Source organism: Typha latifolia, chromosome 11 (genome assembly GCF_019914945.1).
Source record: "Typha latifolia isolate L0001 chromosome 11, TyphaL0001v2, whole genome shotgun sequence".
Taxonomy (NCBI): Eukaryota; Viridiplantae; Streptophyta; class Magnoliopsida; order Poales; family Typhaceae; genus Typha; species Typha latifolia.
In genome coordinates, this window is record NC_133096.1 from 416903 (window position 1) to 439374 (window position 22472).

Genomic DNA, 22472 nt, shown 5'->3' on the forward strand with positions numbered 1-22472 from the left:
GCATGAGTATGCTTCCATTTATAGCCATCAAAGCTACTAATCTTCAACTAAAGTGCGAGTTGCCTAATTGGCAAAAGAGGAATGTATTCTTTCTCTACATCATCCACTTTACATCTATTAACATTCTCTTTCGACTAGCCCATCATAATAAAAAAAATTCTTTCATTATTTTATGTCTATTAAAAAAAAAATTAGTCTCGAAACTTAAGTACGAGATTAGACGAGTTAAAATATCGCTATGAAAATTTAGAATTTTTTTTAAAAGATTATTAAGTAATCAATGATTTATATTTGAAAGTTACTGGATAGAAAAGCAAATTATTCTTTCGTACTTAGTAATTTTTTAGTAGATTAAAAATTTTTATATATTAGGTCAACGACTTATATTTAAAAATTGCTACTCTAATCATCAATTTTTTAAATCAACTAATAAGTTTTGGGAGGGCTAGTTTAGTTAAAGATAATAATAATAATAATAATAAGATTAACATGGGTATATTTTATGTTTATTGTAGTATATGAGCTTATCATTTATATAAAATAAAATATTCCCTTAGAGTAACTTAAAATGTTTTTTATGTCAGATTATTTAAGTAAAAACATTGTTTAAACTAATTAAGACAAAGTTTGATACCTAACAACTTTATAAATCTAGCTAGAGAGAGAGAGAGAGAAAAGAGACTAACAAGACAAAAAAAAAAGAAAAAAAGAAGAGAGAATAGATCCCACTTCAAAGTGAAGGGATGAAGTAGAATCATATAATTAATTATATTAAAATAAATGGTTTTAGAAGTATAAGTATATTCTTCTTTCTTAAAAGTTAGTAAAAAGTCTCTCTAGTTAGAAAATATTATTAGGATGCTAAATAGAGAAATGAAACTGATATGATACTTAGTGGTTTACTATTAATTTGACTAACTATCTTTTAACTCTAGACTATAATTTATTTAACCCTATGAATAAAATTATAAAAATATCTGTGAGAAAACTTTCAATCTAATCGCACATAAACTAAATTTACTAAAAGACGGTTGAGAAAAATATTCTTGAAAATATTTAGATTTTATAACGATGCTTCGCTAAGGTATACTAAAAGTTAAATAAAAAGAAAGTGAGAAAATAATATTTTAGATATTTTAAAAAATAAATTTAGTGTGCCTAATAATTGTGGCACAGCCTTATTAATTAGAGCTTCTTATTGGAACTTTAACCACTTTAATTAGGTTAAGTTAGGATCAAGTATGAGAACACTAATTAAAGAGAATTTAAAATACTATTCGACATCATGAAGCATGAGAGACAGCTTACTACATTAATTAAATAGTTCTTGAAGCATTATTATTATTATTATTTTTCTTTTTTGTATCACTTTCTTTTCCATAAGTCATCAACTTATTCCTTTCCTTTAGCCTTTTTATACTTTGTAGGTGAGACCCAATTGAGTTTATTGCAGTGAACCTAGCTCTTTTTCCATTAGCCCACTTTATAAAGCCTTGTATTTTCTTTTATAACAAGCAACACTCTATTAAAAAAAAGTATCCAATTTTTTTTAATTATAACAAATCTTTTAAAAGGGTATGATATACATTGTTAATTTATTACCTACCCATCTTACATTTTTAGATGATTAATTACTTATCTCACTTAGCATTATTAGAGTCAGTTTTCAAAGGTACTTAGTTCATAATAATAAAATACTTTTAAAAAAATGTGATTCTCTTTTAAATTAGGTTACTATCTAAATTATTGTCTAAGAGTAAATATCTCTATCTCTGATCACATTAACGTGGAACTTACATAACAACAACTACATCACTTAAGAAAATAATTTCAAAATCACAATAAAATAGAAATAATGATAATAGATTGATTAAAAACTCGTTAAAACTTTAATTTTTTTTATTCAATCACAAGCTTGATAAAAGGGTTGGCTACTCCTAATATACATATACTAGATAACTGAGCCAACCCTTGAAAAAATGATATTTATATCTTTATCGTGGTTTTCATGAATTATTTTAGTTAGGAAATACTCTAAGACAGTCTATTTTAGTATTAAATCTAGGTGCTATTTATTTTAATAAATAAAATTTAAAATAAAGATATATTTTTTTTAATCATTCATGAGCTTATAGACTAGATATGAGATAGACAAAAAACCAACTTTCTCCAAAACCACAAATCACCGAACAATTTCTCCACAATATTATTTGGGGTTGGAGTTGAACTAATAATCTCCTTGGTCATAAGAAATGTACCTACCGACTTTACTAGAGTTCGTCGGTAAAATAAATTAAAGCTAAATAAAACTAATTTAGTATAAAAAAATTATAAAAAAAAAACTGTTAACAGATCTACCATTCTGCATAGTATGGGAAAGGGTCGGAAGAGTTTGTGCCGCAAAGGTTGACGTTTTTGAGCCGAAAGTACCCGACACACCGCTGCCCGATGGCTAAAAAAAAGGAAGAAAGAACAAAAACAGTAATAAAGATTAAAAAAAAGAAAAGTTAACCCAAAAATAGAAAGAAAAAAGGAAAAAAAAAAAGGAGTTCGAAGTGTTGGAAGTTTTTCTCCCGACCACGCTCCAAAATTATGCCGGTCGCCGGTCGCGTCACCGCCTACTCCCGCTACCCGCCTCGTGAAGCGTGCCCACGTGAGGGAAAAGAATTTATTTACACCGCTGGGCTCCGCCAAAAGCGTGGCGCCCACGTGACTCCACGTGTCCTCCCGCGTGCTGCAGTGCAGATGAAAAGGGGGGAGCGCTGCTTCTGCTCGAAGCTTCGACGGTCGACAGAAGAAGAGGAGGATATTAATTTGCAGATAACACCTTACGTTTACTCGGATTTGTAACTCCTGAGGATCGGAATCGTAAAAATGCGTAAAGGTAGGGTGTTATATGAATTTTTAACGCCAAAGCGCGTGGACTTGGGTCCAAGAAGTCGGCCGGAGATTTATTTCCTCGATCAGATAAGAGTCGCTACCTCTGACTCTCTGAACAGACACTGATGGGTTCGGGCCCACCATTTAGTGAGTGGGTTTGGTTGGTGATCCACATTGGGGTCCCGAATCGGAGTTCGTTCTTCTGTCTCTCTAGAGTTTCGCAAAATTAATTTTTTTTTTAAATTTTAGTAATATAGAAAAATAAAATTAAAAGAAAGGTAGCCACATATACTCTAATTTTTGTTCACATCCAACAAACAAAGTAATAATCAAAGCGTGGAAGCTTATTTTGCACGCTTTGTACTTGTGTTTGGAATTTTATCCTTGGACGATGTGAGATACTTTGACATTATATATCATGTGATATTTGACACATTTTTATTATATTTTTTATCCTATTCTCACGTATTTATTCTAAAAAATATATATTTTATTTATAAGTTATAAAGTTACACGCAGCTGCCAGAGTACGTACGTAATATTATCGAATGCCACGTGGCGCGCACGGAAGGATTCCTCCTACTCCTCACGTGCATGTCGGTCCACGTGGACGTACACGTCGTCGACCCTACGGAACGGTAGAGAGGACGCACCAAAGTTACAGCAGAGCGCGCCCACGTGGCAGCCCCACCTGTATCAAGAGACGTGAGGACAGAGAACTGCAGAAAGGTGAACTCCATGCTTGCCACGTGGCGTCATGATCAGAAGATGATAGGCTCATGCTCTTCCACGTGTGCGCGCCGAACTCTTAAAAGCTAAGCCAAAAATTCCATGGCGGGTTTGGGTAACAACATATCATATCATGTCATCTGGCATATATTCTTATCCCTCTCTCTCTCTCTCTCTCTCTCTCTCTCTCTCTCTCTCTCTCTAGAGCAAATATCAACTAATAAAAATATGTTGTTTGACTTTAAATAAAGATAAATAATTATTTTAAATGAGTTCTATTCTTTGATTTCATGTGTTTTAAAATATTAACATCATCTATTTAATTAACCAAATGGAAGAAATAAAGCAAATGGCCTAACAAAATTTAGTAAAAAAAAATAAAAAAAAACTATTTGATACTTAAACGTCACATGTTCTTTTACATGATATTAAGATAGCACTCAAATTCTGCATGTCTCTTAAAGTTCCTGCCGAACGACATTCTTATTCTCTTTCTCTGGAAAGAAAAACCTATAAATTAATATCTTCTTCTTACCTACCTGTTTCCAATTACAACTTTGGACTTACCTATATACTTCTATACATGTATATATTATAACGTTTTCTATTAGAATATAAAATATAAAAGCTATTTTTGCCTGTCTGAATTATAAAAACCATCGTTTTTTAATAGTTTATACGTTTTAGAATAGTCGAAAGTTAATGATGTATAAGTAGAGAATATAGAGTTGGACTTCTTGGACATATAACAAACACACAAAGAAGACATTGGAAGGATAGAAAGATGAACAAATAACACACACACACACACACACACACACTCTCTTCTCATGGCATTGCAGTTGCACTCCATGCATTTTGTAGAATTCTTTATATATAGAAAAAGATCAAATTAATTAACCAATTGAAAGAAACTCATTACATTCTTCCAACTCAAGCATACGTACATATACATACATATATATATGTATATATGTATATATGGGATGTTTGTTACTATTTACTACTATCTTTGTTCTTGTGATCACCATGAGGCCATGAGCTAGAAGAAGAAGAGGAAGAGCTCCTGAATTGCTGCGCCGAGAAATCGAGGATCTGAGGCGAAGAACCCGACATCGACGACGGCGACATCTGGGAAGAGTTAGATCTATAGAGCCCGGACGTGGCATTGTGCAAGTCAGCATCTCCACCTTGGAGTAGCTGCGCGTACTGCATTATGTCAGGAAACGACGTGGCAGCGATAGGCGCCACCGGCGCCGGCCTCGATGATCTCTCCGGGATTCCTCGACTGACCACGAAGCCGACCTCGGTCCGGCCTTGGACTCTCTCCGGGAAGTTGAGCTTCGCTTTGGTGCCTTTGAATCGGAGCGCGGCCTCGTCGTAGGCTATTGCGGCGTCCTCCGCCGTGTCGAACGTCCCCAGCCACACCCTCGCCGCCTTCTTCGGATCCCTTATCTCCGCTGCCCATTTCCCCCACGGCCTTTGCCGCACTCCTCTATAGTGCCTTCTCGCCACACTACCTTCATTAGACCAATAGCAACATATCTCAAATGTGAAGAAGAAGAAGACGACGACGACGACGAAGAAGAAGAAGAAGAAGAAGAAGAAGAAGAAGAAGAAGATATTATTTCACTTGTTGTAATTGATGATATCAACTTAAATTTTTTTGACTAAGCTTTGATTCTTATAGATATTTTACACTATAAAATTTAAATATATATATATATACACCTTGTTGAGCAGAAGCGGGTGGTTCGGCGAGGACTTGGGCCGAGCCGGGTGGAGAGGCGGCGGGGTTACTTCCTCCTCCGATGGAACCGGCCGGGACGGTGGAGCTAATCACATGGGCGAGAGCGGAGACCATAGCCGAGGTGTCGAGGTCGGCACGTGCGTAGAAGTGCGAGAGCACGTGCTTCTCCTCCTCCTCCTCCTGCTGCTGCTGCTCCTCCTCCTCCTCCTGCTGGTGTGGAGGAAGGGGCCTCTTCCCATGCCTCCGATCCACCTTTCGGCTGAGGAAACCAACGACACCGTTGGTGTTCTGGAACTGCCGACGACCAGATCGATCGATTCAGATGATGATGATGACGACGACGATGATGGTGATGGTGTTGGTGTTGGTGTTGGTAGAATCAAGAAGAAAAATATCTCTTTTTTTTTCCACAAAAGAAAAGATTTGGTTTGTTAGAGATCATGTATTTATACATACACAAAAAAAAGGCGAGAGAGAGAGAGAGAGAGAGAGAGAGAGAGAGAGAGAGAGAGAGAAGGAGAAGGTGGGGAAGATGATAAGAACGGGAAATGGGAGTTGGGTGGGGGGCTTTTATTGGCTCAGTGGGTTTGTGACTTTGAGAGTTGTCTACTTTGTTTTCTTTCCAGGTACTCTATATAATGGTGTAATATATATATATATATATATATATATATATATATATATATATATATATATATATATATATACATTATTAGTATTTGATTGAGAGATGAAATGATACTCTTTATCAAATAGAAAAAAATAGAGGTTTTTCTTTAAAACTATTATAATTGAACTTGTCTCAATAAAAACAAAATGTTTATCCTTTTTTTTTTAATTTTAGTATTTGGTTAGAATAATAAGGATAAAGGGTTACTTTCTAAATAATCCAAATTAGTGAGACTTATGGCTATGTCTGGTGTTATCTAGAATCTGGAAGGCTGCATGGATTCACACATAACATGCATTTTTGTTTAGATTTCACAATATTTTAGGTAGCTTTTTTCTTTTTTTTTCTGCTTGAGGTGCTAGGTTAACTTAATATGAAATTAATAAGATAATTAATGATCTTCTACCCAACTTAAGCTTAAGGGTTCTCTTCAAACTTAAGGGATCAGTGAAAGAAGAGTCCTGTCAAATTATTCTATGAACTTGTGATCATTAGTTAAAGTTAATTGGATCTTTAGTCAATTGTGGTTAATTAGGTCAAAGTCAGACTGTACTACAATTAATTCTGCCAAACTGGTTAATTGCTAGCTCACAATAGGCCATGGACTAGTGCAAACCTAAACATCCTTACAATAGATTAAAAGGTACAACAAAATATATCTTATTTTCTGTCAGACAAAAGTTGGTGATAAATATGTTACACATATATATATTTATTAATTTTAGTCATAATTTGTTAGGAGTATTTCATTAAAAATTAATCAGAATGGTACTTTTGAAAGAACTAAAAGACTGAACTGATATTTTTTTTTAAAATGTAGTGGCAATTATAATATTTAAAAAAAATAGTGGAAATTTTGTAAAAATCCAATGCATTAAACTAAACCTAATAGGTGTTTAGATGTCACAAGTTAAGTGGAAGAAGCACGTAGTTTAATAATTAAAAAAAAAATCTCTATGAAAGAGTCTGATACGTAATTAAGTGTGCATTAAATTAAGTATAAGTCATGGTTAAAGCCCTCACGTAACCCCTTAGACTAGTTTTACTTTTCCAATTTGGACCCAAAATAAGGGAGTGAGATATTAGCCATATTTTCTACTAATAAATATAATTACCAAAATACCCCTAAAAATACACAAATATTAATACTTTTTTTGTAAGCATCGAGGAGGGCATTTTCGATATATAACTCGGGCTCGCCTTCTTATTCATATTTCAATAACCAAACACCTTCTTATTCACATTTTAACAAGTTATAAGTTCAAATTAATGTTATTGACCTCCGTGTTACTCTCTATTTATATATCACTATCTGCGATCGAAGATAGTGATATATAAGGAGTAAGGAGATATTGCTAAAAAATAAGATATAAATCGAATAAATTCAATACCTAGGTGATGTTAAGAAAAAAATAATCATGATTTTTTTTTGGTATCACTAGTTTTACCTTTTTTTATCAAAAATAATAATGAATTTTTTTATCAATAAATAAATATATATATATATTATAATTTTTCTATTAATAAAAATAATTACCAAAATACCCCTAAAAATACACAAATATTAATACTTTTTTGTAAGCATAGAGGAGGGCATTTTCGATATATAACTCGGGCTCACCTTCTTATTCAAATTTCAATAACCAAACACCTTCTTATTCACATTTTAATAAGTTATAAGTTTAAATTAATGTTATTGACCTAAGTGTTACTCTCTATTTATATATCACTATCTGCGATCGAAGATAGTGATATATAAGGAGTAATGAGACATTGCTAAAAAATAAGATATAAATTGTATAAATTCAATACCTAAGTGATGTTCAGCAAAAATAATAATGAAATTTTTTTATCAATAAATGTTTAAATGAAGAAAAAAAATTTAGTTATCCTTCGGCCTTAATTTATGACGCTAATTATATCTTGATCTCTCTAAATATTATTTTATATCACTAGATGTTTAAATGAGTCAAATCTGAGTGAGCCAACTTGTGCTCAAGCTCGAAGTCGAAATAAATTTCGACCCTCAAATTATGTTTAGGCTCGACTCATCTATTATTTTGGTCTCTTAGATTGAAGCTATATGTTTCCTTCTCCTACCTATTTGACTTATAGTGCTTAATTTGTAATTTATTCAAATTTCTTCTTAAGTAGTTATTGACAAAATTGTTTGATATTTGAATGGTGAACTCGTAGACTAATTATAATATAATTCTCCTCAATATATAAATTGGAGTTCTAGTAATATACTACTATAATAAAATAGTTTCTTAAATATTAATCTCAAACATCCATAAGGAAATTAAACTAATTGGAACTTATAAGACCCGACCGCTGAGCCACAATGGTGACCTTAAATTCTCTCACATGTAGTAGCGCAAACATTGAATAGATCACTTATATTTTATGTAAGATTTAATAGAATGATTAGGGTACTTAGATTGGTTTCTAATAAAAAAAAAATTATTAATTTTTTGTTACGTATCATATTCAAATAGGATAATTTCCATTAGACCCCTTGAATTATCATCTTTTTCTGTATACACTCTCTAAACATTTTAATTACTCATATACACCCGTAAACTAATATATATCTCCTTGAACTAAAAAGAAAAGAAATTATGCCGACCTCTAAACTAGAAAACTTTTTAGATCAGGGTGTGTTTATAGTAAAAAAAAGTTCAAAAAGTGTGTAAAAATTTGTAATAGTTTAGAGTTCTAAATAAAAATATTCCATCCAAATAAAGACTTTGAGAGAGAGCTTCTTGAGATTTTTTTAATTCTCACATTATATGTTTTTAATATTTACATTACGAGTCATATTCTTCGTAGAACACTCAGGTTGGAGTCAAATTCAATTTTTCAACGATAGTTTCTCTATCTTTCAAAGAAAAAGTCGTTTTTAGAGAGATCACATAAGGATATTTTGATCAATCCCTTCTCATTAGCCATGATTAATTTAATATATTTTTTGAGACTAAAGCTCAAGAAACATGGCCCATAAAAACACTAATTAGCTCTCTTTTCTTCCATTTGAACAAAGGAAAAAGAAAGTGTCACTAGATTCCATATAACATTGTTGTATGTCATAATTAAAAATTAATCAACTAGTTTGTTTGTTCTTTTTTCAAGGAAAGAATCCATTGAATCTTCAAGTAATGGAAATAATCTCTTCAATAAAAGAGTCAAAGTATATGAACTTACTAAATTAATTCCAAGACAAGACAAGCAAATAGATTCAATGTAGTCAACCCATTTCCCTTACCAATCAAATCAACGGCAAGAAGCCTGCCTAACTCTTGCCCAAGTCAACCCCTGACGACTTAGTGGGGGCATTTACAAACAAAAAGATCTTTTAATTTTCAAAATAAAAAAAATAAACTCTTACTTGCATATATATATATATATATATATATATATATATATATATATAATGAAAAAATACACGTACTTAATTTAAGATCCCAATATTACAATTACTAAAACCAAAAGATTCTTTTTCCTGCAAATAGCTTTTTTGATAATTATTGGTTACAATCTTAGTTTTCTAACTAACAAAATGAAAGCATGGGAATAAGAACCAGGATACTTTTTCTCTTTATATAATTAATCAAATCATAATAGTTAATTAGTGCAAACCAAGCAATGTACAAGTGTTTTAAGGGATATATACACAAATACTTAACTGTATACATTAAAACTTATAATTTTGTCAAAAATATTATTATTAATTTGCAATAGCTTGCCCCATATGCGAAGTAATGTATGTTATTAAATTAAGTAGTTAAGACGTGACGCAATCCAAGGGTTGACGTCTTGATGTTGGTGTTGGCATATAGAGAAGATCTTATTGATAACCTTAGAAAAAAAAAAATATTAAGCTCGCATATCACCATTGTTCCTCTCAATTTGTATTAGTTAATTGCAGATTACAGTCGCTGACGTGGACATCTTGATGGTGGTATGTTTCTAACAACAGACAGGACAATAAGTAAATATTATAATGACGAAGACATCTTAGAAATCATATGTTTATATATATATATATATATATATAAACTTTTTTATAATTTTTAAATATTATAATTACCTGAGGATCATAATAGAAAGAGACGGGGAGGAAAAGAGAAGAGGAGAAAGGAGAGGGAGCTTTCACCGCCAATGATCATATATAGTCAAAGTTATTGCCATTGTATCATGTGCCGGTAACACGACAACCTTCATAATTACTATTATAGTTTTTAAATGTTGTAACCGGCACCAAAATACTATTGGGCTATCTCAAAGTTATATACATTTTTCTTTTATGTATGGCTACAATGGAAGTTGTATGACAAAAGATTACCCAAATGTATGAATTAGTAGATGAGAGGACACTTTCTGAGTGATACTATCCTAGCAACTATCAAGTTTATGAAGATTAGACCAAAAGACTACATTAACAAATACTTCACATCACTTACCTGGGGGCAATTAAATACCTGCCACCACCCTATTTAGATTACAATTCCATCCCGTGTCTAATAAAACAAATAAATAATACCATAACTTAGTTTCTAAAACAAATGTTAATTAGAGGGGTGAGCTAAGTTAAATACACAGCTATTTTAAAAAGAAAAAAAAAAACCCCTCAAGTAAAACCCTCCCTTTTACCTTCACTAATGACTTCTTCCATACTTTCTACTCCAACTCACTAGCCGAACATGAAGCAGCCATAATAAGTGGGTAATTTCCAAGTGGAATTATAATAACTCCTTAGAATAATATGAAGCATTCAATGTGCTAATGTCCAAACATTTCCAGAGCTACTTGGAACATTTCCATCCATTGGAAAGATAACGCCTAAGGCTTTTTATGCGATTGAGAACTAATTGGAACATTTCCTCTCGGACTTAATCTTAAACAGCTTTAGATGCTCAGAAAAGATTGAGTAAATCACCAACGGTGTAATGTTTTATAGAAAAAGTATTTAGAAAAAGATTGACTGGTCTAAAGCTACAAACCTGGCATATAGAGAGGTAAAAAAGCTTGGAAGAGGTCAGCATGCACCAATTACATGAAAGGGTCAAGCAACATTATTGCAAAGCATCTAACCAGTAGATCTAGATGTTCTATACTTTCCCACAAATCTGACAAACTGGCAAGTGAAAGAAGCTGCCATCAAAAGATCTTTCTGAATTGGTACTGTTTACCATAGAAATGAAAACATTAGTGATTGCATAGCTAGCTCACAAACAAAACTAATATTAGGATCTTTCTAGTATGCGATAATTAGGGCAGAAAAGATATGTTCAGCAGAGAAACCAAACAACAATCACCGATATGCTGGCGCAGCACCAGCAAATGAGTAAAGAGAGGAAACGGGCACGCTCGGCATATTAGCCCTGCTTAGAATTGGCCTTTGGAGACTCTCAGCATATGCATGATTTGGATCCTCGTAGGTAGTTGTCATCCAGTGACCTTGCTGGGGGGGCAGTTCAACTCCATGGGTGGCAGCTGCATGCGAGACATGGCTGACAACTCGCTCAGGATAGTAGATATCATGCACACGATCACCTCGAGGTGCTATTTCCCCCTCCCTGCCTGCTGTTAGGGATCTGTAATCCCTACCGAGGAGTGGATCGCTTGGAACCATCTCAGGCACAATCCTGTAACTTACACTGAACCAAAAAAGAATATCAAATGATACCAACCAGAAAAAACATAAGTATCTTATGTAAAATATTACACAGATATTTTGCTGAAAATATAAGTAAAAATCTAGCCAGTAAAATCGATATGAAGGGTGTTGGTAACAATATAAATGTCACTCAATCCCAAGACTATACAAACTAACTTGACATTTTGAGGACCAAATTACTTAAATTATAAGCTTTCATTCAGTTAAGAGCTGAGCAAAGAATACCAATGCACTCAATGGGAAGGAATAAACTGATATGACCGAAATGGATGCAGAGGATACAGCATAACAATATATATCATATACGTGCAACCAAAACATACACAGCATTCTTGCTTCCTTACAGAATTTAGAGCCCGGACAATATAAATCTAACTTATTCACCAAAAGAACATTAAGACACAATTATTGCAAACATAAGACAAAAATGGCAAGTCTAAGTTGCAATAGGAAGCAAAGGAAAAAGACTGCAAATATTGATTGTTACAATTACAAAATCAAACTAGAACATAAGTGCCTTCTTAATCTCCTAAATATGCAGCAACAACTACATCCATTAAAACATCAACATTTATCAACAGCACACCACCTCTCAATCATCATCATGATATGGAAAAAAATATCTCTCAATAATTGGCGTATCTTACAGCTTCTGTTGATTGACAATACTTCTTTTAATGAATATCACATCCTCCCCTTCAGCCGATCACTAACGACGTTTTCTTTTGTTATTAATTGAAATCACACAATATCCAACAGAACCCCATGCAAGTATCGATGCCCAATGCCCCTAGTCAGCATCAAATATGGAGATGACAATGAAGAATAGTTGTTCAAGCACTCCTCATATGGTAATTCAAAGAGAAAATAGTAGTTGAGTAGGAACAATTATTTGGTTCACACGCCGGCCTGTGTATGCCAGAAAAAGACCAAGGCTTAAGCCTGACTTGAGCATGCTTTCAGCCTACCATAGCTCGACCTTGACTTGCCCAGGAACAATGTGCACTAACCCTGTTGTCTACGCGACCCAGACCAAACACCTGATCCAACTAAAACGATTAATTCTTTATATTTTTTCTTTCTTTCATTCCCCCTTTTTTTTATTTTTAGAATAATTCTTTTTTCATCTCCTGAACTATCACCCTTTTCTACACTGACCCTCTCGAATTTTTTTAGCACATAATGACCTCCATAAACTATCAAAAATACCTCACTTGACCCCTTCTATTAAATAATCATTATATACCAAAAATAAAAGTTTAGAGGGTCATTATGTAAAAATTAACGGGTCATTATATACAAAAAAAAAGTTCAGGAGTCGTTGGTAGAAAATGATGGTAGTTCAGAGAGTGAAAAAAGGAATTATCTCTTCAATTTTTTTTTCATGTTTTTCATTTTTCCTTATTTTTCCTTTCCCGCCATGTTGCAAACATCTCTCGCTTTTTCATTTTCACACCTTCAATACTCCAGTTTTTCCCTCACTCTAACCAAGGATAGAATAATACTAAGGGCCTATTTAGTAGCACATATTTGACTTTTCTTAGAAAATTTTAGAGGGATAAGAGAACTTCCTTATCTAGGTTTTTGGATGATCTTTTTCAAGGAAAGATTTTCCAGTAGGAAACATCTCTTTCTGACTTCATTTTTTACCTACCTCCCCTGTCTCTCTTCCTAATCTCTCCTTCTCCCTCTCCCTTTTCTATCACCACTCTTCTCTCCTCCATCTCTACCTCTATCTCCTCAATCCAACACCACCCTCACCACCTTCTCCTCCAACCACCACCTTATCTTCCTCTTATCTCTCTTCAATCTATTTGTTTCCTACGAAATTTCCTAAACCATCCAAAAATGATACATTAAATGAGTCCAATGGGAAAAAAATCACATAGGATCCTTCAGTCGCACTTCTCAAATCCTACATGTTGAAATTCCTATGGAAATTTTCCTAATTTACCCACACAAACCCTAAAACAATTGAGTGTCAATCTGCCTGCCTCGATCGCTTACAAAGCTGGCAAGGGCGTAACAATCATCCCTACCTACAGGAGAAATGTTAGATGTTGAGAATAAGGACCTCAACACTATGTATACAAGTGACATACTGTATTAGTGGTTCACAATTGCGATTCATGCTCATGCCACAGCATAAAAAATGACCAAGAGAAGGGAATGTGGTGTTGATAAACTCATAAAAGAATAATTAAAAAATCCAAGTCAAGTTGATAGGCTCAAATTAGACCAACCCAATCTTTATTAACTTCAAATCAATAAGCTTTAAGCCTCGTTTGTTCAGAAATAAGGCCAATTCTAGAATAGTATTCTTATTTAAGAATAAAATGAGCCCTTTATTCTAGAAATAATTATTCCTATATTTACTTGTATGTTAAAATAAAGGTGCAATAATTACCTTTAATATGATATAAAGTGAAGAAAAAAATAATTAAAATGTATTTTATTTTTTTTATGAAATTATGATAAATACCCTTTGATTTCATATAAAATATATTGATGGAATCGATATAAAGATTAAATTAGTGATTGAGTTACCATGTGGTATAAAATATAATTTTCATAAATATTGTTTATAATCTAGGATAAGGCTATTCTATCATTATGGAATAAAGGATTGTATTACAAAATAAGGAAAAAAAATTACTCTTGAAGTAAACAGGGCCCTAGTGAGTAACTTTTAGGCGTAACTAAAGCTATCCAACCAATCTTATTCTTCTCATGTTATAATCTCCCACCCTCCCTCTGCTACCTCCAAGTAGTCCACCCTTTACTAGATCTTCCTTTATCTTTGTCTCGCTCCCCTTCCCAATTGTCCACAGAATGACATTGATATGCAATGTAAGACAACACAATGGAGAACCTATAAGTGTGAATTATGTGTGCTTGCCAACTAAAAATTTGCTAGCTGAGTAAACTTTTTACTAGAAGTGGAGAATTTAAACAAAACGAATAATGCAATTCAATGGAAACTAAAACTAATATAGATTAAATCCTACACTTTTGTTTATTAGCTTACAAAAAAAGGATATGTTGCATTCACTTTATCAAGTTCATAAAAGACAAGAAAAACGTAAATCAAGCAAGGAGCAACTAGTATATGCATTATATCAAAAGGAAGAAAAAGCAGTACCGATCAGATGAATTAGGATTGTCTGGATAATAACTTCGCATGGTATCAAAATGATATGGATCATTTGCAAGAAGTGGATAGCATGAATCAACAGGCGGTAGAACAGTTGCAGGAATATGTCGAGTTTCCGATTCCAGAGGTGCACGCCGATAATTTGCATATGGATCATTTGGATGAGTTGAACCTTGAAGAATGTATCTAGACTCTATCAATGGTGGAGCACGAGAGTGTCCTAATCTAGATGGGTTCTCAAAAGGAGGCAAATGAACAAAAGGTGGGGGTCGTCTCTCCTCAATATACCGTGGGGATATTGGTCGCCTCCCTTCGATATATCTTGGCGATATCGGTCGCCTCTCTTCGACATATCTTGGAGATACCAGCCTCCTCTCTCCGATATATCTTGGGGATACCGGCCGCCTCTCCTCAATATATCGTGGGGATATTGGACGTCTCTCCTCAATATATCGTTGGGATGTTGGTCGCCTCTCCTCAATATATCGTGGGGATACTGGTCGCCTCTCAATATATAGTGGGGATGCTGGTCGTCGATCCTCAATATATCGTTGGGATGTTGGTCGCCTCTCCTTAGTATATCGTGGGGATGCTGGTTGTGGTAGTACACTGATAGGTTGAAATAATGTCATCAACCTACGAACCTGCAACCAAGCATAACAAAAAAGAATTTAAAATAGTTGACCTTTGTGGATAAGCTCGAAGATACCAACTAGAAGATGTCATGTCAATTGATTATAGACAATAACATCGAAGGATGTCACGATACAACCTCCCCACCACAAAAAAAGAAAAAAAGAATAAAATTTATTCAGTGATGTCCAATGAATAAATCTATTCTAGATAAAATTGTTTGCATGGATGATTCCTTTGAAGACAATCTTCACTGAGAAGGTGGTGTTTTAGTTTGTGGGACAATTGACTTTAAGTAGCTGGCCTATCAACTAATGTTTTTGATAAGTGCTCATAGTATCCGAGCAGTCTAAATGCAAAGTGTATATGTGAAAAGACACATATGGTCTACAAAAAGAAAAATATAATACACATAAGGCATAGGTCATAGTCCATGACCAAATGAATACTTTTGTAAAAAGTAAAACCAATTGAATATATTATTAATTAGGGTAATTTACTAAAAACACTCATGGTTTGTTTTTATTATCACACACTTTACCACACAGTTATTTATCTTTCAACCCCTACATTTCATTTTTAATGCCTTAAAAGTCCTTTTAAGGCTCAATTACTATATAGATTAAAGAAAATTATGCAGGGGCTGAATAATAAATATCCATATGGTAGATTGTGAGTGATAATAAAAGTGGAATTCATGTTGGTTTTTAAAATTTCCCTATTAATTACTAAATTTAGTAGTATTAAGCACAGAAACAAAATGATCATAAAACAAGGTTAAATAAATATATGTGACTACGACTAAAAGATCATACCAAAGTTCCACATAAAATAATATGAATATCAAATACTCTAATATGAAATAAGGGACTTTAAAGTCAAGGGGAATTTATAAAAAAATCCTACATTTTTCTTTTATTATCATGGAAATTTCAAAGAAAAAAGACCTTTGCATTATTCAAACCCTCCCTTATCACTTTTTCCAAAAAAAATCCCTGGAAGAAGCTACTAGGTTTTACAAAAAATTCCAATTAACACAATACTTTTACCTTTGTATCAATCCAATGTTACCAAAACCAATAATTAAGTAACCAAACTTCTCAAATTATCAAAACACCTTGCTTAGGGAATAATTTGAATACCCATCGACATAGAAATAATTAGAAATTAAAAATAAAGGAAGAAAACAAAAGGTTATATGACTGTGAAAGTAAAACCATTATATAAGAGCTTATTCTAAACATTGATGAAAGTAACTTAGAAAGTTTAAAAACATCACCTTGAATAATATCAATTAATTCTTTCTAGATTTTTCTATGTTAAGGTAAAGTAAGTTAAATTTAACCCAATGTGTTAAATAGATATCTATTGTAAAAGGGAGGGGTTCTTTCGAGAAAACGCAAAAAAAGAAGGGTTTGAACCAAATTAAACCTAGAAAGAAAAAGGTTTGGAAATTTTCATTTCTGAACTAAAGAAGCGTTTTCAAGAAATGTTCGACCGATTACATATAAATCAATATTAAATTGATTAGTCTGAGGCTATTGTAGCACGTGTGTCAGACCGAGGCATAAGGGTCACGATGACTTAATGTCATCCTCACCTTCCTCCGGCATATCACCGATAGTCTATTCAAGGTTCCAAAGTTAATGTTGGCAACTAAACATCTCTGGGAGGGAACCATAATGGTGAATCACCTATCATGCCTTGTGATATATAAAATTATATAAACAACCCCTCATGTTATTGCAAATTTTCCTATTACCATTAACACCATTTGATATAGGCATTTATTAGTAGACCCCCTGTGTTTTGCTTTTATTGCCTCAAAAACACCCTATTTGTCATCTCTTAATGGAGAATTACCACAAAATAAGTTAAATTAACTCATATAAGCATAATAATTGTAATATACTAATACCCCCTCTATGAACAATATGAGTCTGAAGCTTCCTTCGTAACTCCCGGAACTTCTTCATAGTGGCTCCGTTCCATGCCTCATTTCATAGGGAACTTCAAAGTGGCTCTATTTCATTATATTCCATCTATATCCCAATTCCATTCATTTAATATCTCTTTGGTCTTATTGACATAAGAGATGTTATAGTCTATCTGTTTCCATATATGGAAAGTTAAGAAATCATCATATAATAATCGAGAAATTGCAATAGAAAAGAAAAAGGGAGGTTTGTGATGATTTTAAAATCTTTTCTACTAGGTAATCTATTATCCTATCCCACACCGTTGTTACTGTATCATTGCCTTCTTCGATAGACAACTTTGTTAAGGGGTATTTCAAGTACTTTACATTATTATTTTAAAAGTAATAGAATATTCTCTATCCCATCAATAGCAATTAAGTTGAATTTAACTTGGGGTGGGTATGCTTTTTGGGAGATGATATGCTTTGAGCAATTGGTCTATATATGCTTTAAACGGATAGTCTACGAACATTCTGTGACCCATCGACTTAAAAAATAATATGCTCGCTAAGTCTCCTAGAGGTGATGCATTGCGCAAGTCGGTTATCTAGTCAATCATCTTTGGGATGTAACCACAATGGTGATCCAACCCCCGACCCCATCCTCGACTATGTCATACGGAGTAAACAAGATACCAAATCCTTACTTGCTTTGAGTTGAGCTCTGGGGTGAACTTCCCCCTTGAGTCATAGTTCTCTTGTATAGCATGTTTAAAAGCACTCTCTGGTAGAGGAAGGCAGTCTCGATCAATCTTAAACTTCACCTACACAAAAGGGTATATATTTATCAGCGCAACTACCATGAAATTATGACCATCAAGTAGCTATATCATAACCATGAAGTTTATCTTCAACATATCAACTTGCAAATCTTTAGCACAAGAATACAATTACAGTGGCATAGCATGATTATTCTAATTATCCAAAAAAGTGAAAATTGCATTTAGTCAATATATTAAAATTGCACTCAATAAAAAAATACTCAAGTAAATGAGCGTCCAACTAATGTGCAATATTGCAATGAAGATGTACACAACATTACCTTTGTTAGCAAAAAGTATGCTTTTGTAAACGAACCCATTAATGCATTGGGCAAGTCTTATAGTCACACCAAGAAACACCCTCAAGAAATACTCTTCAAAGTGTCATTCATAGTAAAATAAATGAAATCGACTCCTAAATGAAAATATGTTTCGTGGATGACAAATTGGCTTCATAGATCATATAAACAAAGGAAAGATGTATTCATAATCATGAATGGACAAGCATGTTCAATGTTATAAAAAGCTATTGGCACATAAGGTCTAATAGCATTTCCAATACTTAATGGACAATATTGGGTAGTTGACATTGCCCAACCCTTGGACCTAAAGCTAACAAGAATCAAATCTTGTGAAAATGCTTTACCAACTACTTCAAAGAAAAAAATAAAAGCTTCAAGAAAATGATAGACCAAAACATGTTGCATATATCAATATAGGAAAAAAAAACCTTAGTAGCTTAAGAAAGCTATTTGAGTACATCATCTAAAAGATATATGATAAGTACCAACAAAACTTAAATCAAGACCCATCAAGAATTCCAATGGCAACCTCGCGTAGTTTCGAAAGCTAGATTAATAGTTTATCTTAACTTAGTATTCCACTTGCCATGACTCTGCGACCATCCAAGGCAACCTTTTTCAAGAGACTGGTATAAAAAGTATCAAAGGTCGCTACCACAACTATTAAAAAATGCCTAAGATGCTTCAACAACTCCGACTAGTAACCAAGAACAAAGTTCTTACATCATCTGAAAGTTTTACATACACAATATGATCCTCGTATAGTTGTTCCTCCTAAACTTTGCAACTGTCCAATGTGAGTGGCAAAACTAACCTGTCTCTCACAAAATTGAGCATGAAAATAGATTTAGAGTCGATCTAATGTTATGACTTGTAGAATTTCAATAGGAAAGGATAGCATCGACTCCTTGCCGTGTGATGACCACAACAATAACAATTCATAAGAAAAGCTTTTATTTCAAGCATGAACGACCGTGCTGATGGCGTACTGACACATGGCACGAGGGGGGTGCCGCACGACACCCCTCCTAGTAGCTTCGCCACTCACCATTGACTTCGTCGTCAAGCTTACCGTCGCTGATCGCTAAGTCACTGTCGCCCAAGTTCACACCCCCATTGGGTGCCCTCGCCCAAGGGGAAAGGAAGAAAGATCGAGAGAAAGAGAAAGAAATTAAAGATTTAAGTTGCAAATCCCCTCGGGATAGGGCACCCGACGGGGTGTGCGAGCTCGAGTGACGGTGAGTAGTCCCTTACTCTTTTTTTCTCTCTCTTACGGCATGGTCTGTGGTCAGCATGATCCGTGCATGTAACACGATCATCGTTAATTTCAAGAGCTTGCACAAAATCAATTACTCTCTTGTCTTGTAGATAATACCCACATTAGTTTTAGTCCTCCCATCCCAAGCTACTTACTCAAACACTTTTCTTTTTGTTCTAAACTAGCACGTGTCTTTGTAACTTCACTTGTCCACCTCAACATATTAACCTCAAGTCTCACCTTTTATGCAAGCTATTTTCTAGATGCCCAGTATTCAAATATTATCAATGTTATAATTTTCGTACAAATCTTACCTTTCATATTAAAGAACATCACACAATCATCTAGCAAAGGTTTGCCATTTTTTCCCTCAAGTACTTCTCGTCCATCAGGACCAGTTTGTGTTGATGTCCTCAATGTTCCGCTTGCTATTGTCTTAGCGATGATGATGACCAAAGATACTAGAAGGATATAAAGGAAGAAGAGGCAAAGGAGGGACAAAGGAAAGAAAGAAAACAAAGAAAGAGAAGGAATAATCCTATTTATTTGAATTGGTCAAGTTTAAACCCAACCCTACTAGACTCGCAAGGAAACCTGTTAACTAACCTGATCTTTTGCACATGAAATGTCAGTAGTGACGAATATGCTACTGTTCATTCATCTTTTTACAGATTAACTTTGTTTTGGAAAAGATAACCAATCGAGTTTAAATCATTTCCGCACCCATGCACATTATTTCTACTAATTCCATTAGGCGCCATCCACCAGAAACATCGAATTCAGAGTATAACAGAGGCAAAATCTTTGGAATTATGCAATACAAGCTCAACTGAGAGGACGAGGAAATTCACCCAGAAGCACAATTACCTGAGAAGGAAATGCTCCTCTAAAAGCCTTTGGCTCAAGGTTCAACCCGCCTTTAGAGGTAGCCCTGTAAACGCCATACAGAAGCTTAAGATCAAAATCATACAGGAAAAGCTTGGTCCCAGGCTTGATCTTCTCTACCGCCTCAATCTTCCCTTTGGGCAACCCAAAGACTCTGTAGCGGTAACACTCTGGCTTAGTCTTCCCGCTGCACATAAAGATGAACCCCGAGCTCTTCTCCACGGGATTCTTCCCCTTACGCCCCTCGTCTTTGCTACTGTTACCAGTAGCAGCGGTGACGGGTTTAGCCGCCGAGGCCGAGGCCGAAGCCAAAGCCAACGCGGGGTCGTCAACCGGTACTCCACCGTTTTCCGGACCCGTCACGGCCACATCTTTGTCCCTCCTGACCTTCAATTTCTTCTTGATCTTGTTCGAAGAGGTCGGCCTACGGGTAAGAGGACCGACCGTGGCTTTCTTGTTCTTAAGCTTCTTCGGCTTCACCATGGCTTCCTTTGAGATCGCTGGCAACCGAAACCAATCGAGCTCAGCGAACAGTTGGACCTCACGACCCGGAAAAGAACAAGCTTTTCCGGATAAAAACCGAATAACATCGGATCGTGGATGTCCTGATTCTAGCGAGAGGACGTAAAAACCCTAACCCTAATCCTAATCCTAGCGCAAAAGCTGGACAAGAGGAGAGGAAACTTTACCTGGGTTTCTTCGAACGACGGCAGGAAATGGCGAGACGAAGAGATTCGAGGATCTAAGCCGAGGCAGCGAGGAGTTTAAATAGACGGGGATTCAAGAGCCCTACGACGGGGCAGCAAATGGCGTTCGATTGGGAAGTTATCGGGTGAGCATTTCTTATCTAAACATGGATAAAGCCCAAACCGAGGGCCCGATAAAAAGCCCAAATATATATATATATATATTCTGGGCGGTTTTTTATGCGTATACCCTTAAAAAATCTCTTATTTATTTTTATTCCCTTCTAAAATTAATGTTTATATATATACCCCTCAAAAATATATGTTATTTGCCGGTTAAATCCCAAGTTAAGTCAATAATTTAATAGAAAAAGATAAAAATACTCTTAACTAAGACAAATTTATACATGCTATAATAAAGATAACTGTTGCAGAAAGATACAAAGAATGTATGCTTTGAAGGGTATACATATAAGTACTATATTTAGATTTTTGAAGGGCATGTATGAAAAAAATAATTTCCTTTTCAGTTATGTTTATTTTTATACTTGGATAAGAATGCTTATACTGATTTAGACTATTACTGTATTTGTTTATAAACATACAGTTGAAGTGACATAAAAAGTTTGGGTATTTTAACATATAATTAAAATTACCATTTATAATAGATGGATGATAGGAGAAGATAGAAGAGAAGAGATTTAGAAAAAAAAATTAAAATGATAGTTGACTTAAAGGTAAAATAGTAATTAATAAATATAAAAATATCGATGGAAGAGAATATAGGAGAGAAGTATTTATTCTAAAGCTCAAGTGAATGACTAAGCCTCGTTTAATTTAGGAATAAGATTAATTTTAGAATATATTTTTTATTATTTTTGAAATTAAGTATTTATTTCAGGAATAGTTATTATTAGTGTTTCACGAATAAATGAGACTAACTTTATCCCTCTATTTATCCTTTGTACTTGTCCAATGAAATAAAAAAAGTCGAGAATTAGTTATTCTAAAAATTTTCATTTCAAAACCAATAGGATTCAACTGTTCGGGGTGTAAACAAGTTGTGCCCGAGCAAGTTGGCTCCAGCTCAGGCTTAGCTGGAAATT

The 22472-nt window shown here is 34.3% G+C and overlaps 2 protein-coding genes across 2 annotated transcripts; both read right to left on the reverse strand.

The window, feature by feature from the left end:
- Window positions 1-4319: 4319 nt before the first annotated feature.
- Window positions 4320-5962, reverse strand: LOC140797877 (ethylene-responsive transcription factor ERF113-like). Its single transcript, XM_073151565.1, has 2 exons — window positions 5341-5962; window positions 4320-5129 (listed from the first exon to the last, which is right to left on the reverse strand). Exons 1-2 carry the CDS (start codon window positions 5471-5473, stop codon window positions 4606-4608), a joined length of 657 nt encoding a protein of 218 aa, XP_073007666.1. The 5' UTR covers window positions 5474-5962; the 3' UTR covers window positions 4320-4605.
- Window positions 5963-11081: 5119 nt separating this feature from the next.
- On the reverse strand, window positions 11082-21498 carry LOC140797457 (uncharacterized). Its single transcript, XM_073150894.1, has 5 exons — window positions 21370-21498; window positions 20663-21180; window positions 18122-18238; window positions 14852-15507; window positions 11082-11689 (listed from the first exon to the last, which is right to left on the reverse strand). Exons 2-5 carry the CDS (start codon window positions 21161-21163, stop codon window positions 11344-11346), a joined length of 1620 nt encoding a protein of 539 aa, XP_073006995.1. The 5' UTR covers window positions 21164-21180; window positions 21370-21498; the 3' UTR covers window positions 11082-11343.
- Between the last annotated feature and the right edge of the window lie 974 nt (window positions 21499-22472).

Bases quoted from the DNA above. Each gene is read 5' to 3' on its own strand.
- LOC140797457 (XM_073150894.1), bottom strand. From the start codon at position 21,163: ATGGTGAAGCCGAAGAAGCTTAAGAACAAGAAAGCCACGGTCGGTCCT. The intron at 18,239-20,662 runs GTAATTGTGCTT...CCTTTTGTGTAG, and splicing joins GAGGAGCATTTCCTTCTCAG to GTGAAGTTTAAGATTGATCG. The intron at 11,690-14,851 runs GTACTGCTTTTT...TTTTTGGTTCAG, and splicing joins AATCCTAATTCATCTGATCG to TGTAAGTTACAGGATTGTGC.
- LOC140797877 (XM_073151565.1), bottom strand. From the start codon at position 5,473: ATGGTCTCCGCTCTCGCCCATGTGATTAGCTCCACCGTCCCGGCCGGT. The intron at 5,130-5,340 runs GTGTATATATAT...GGTCTAATGAAG, and splicing joins ACCCGCTTCTGCTCAACAAG to GTAGTGTGGCGAGAAGGCAC.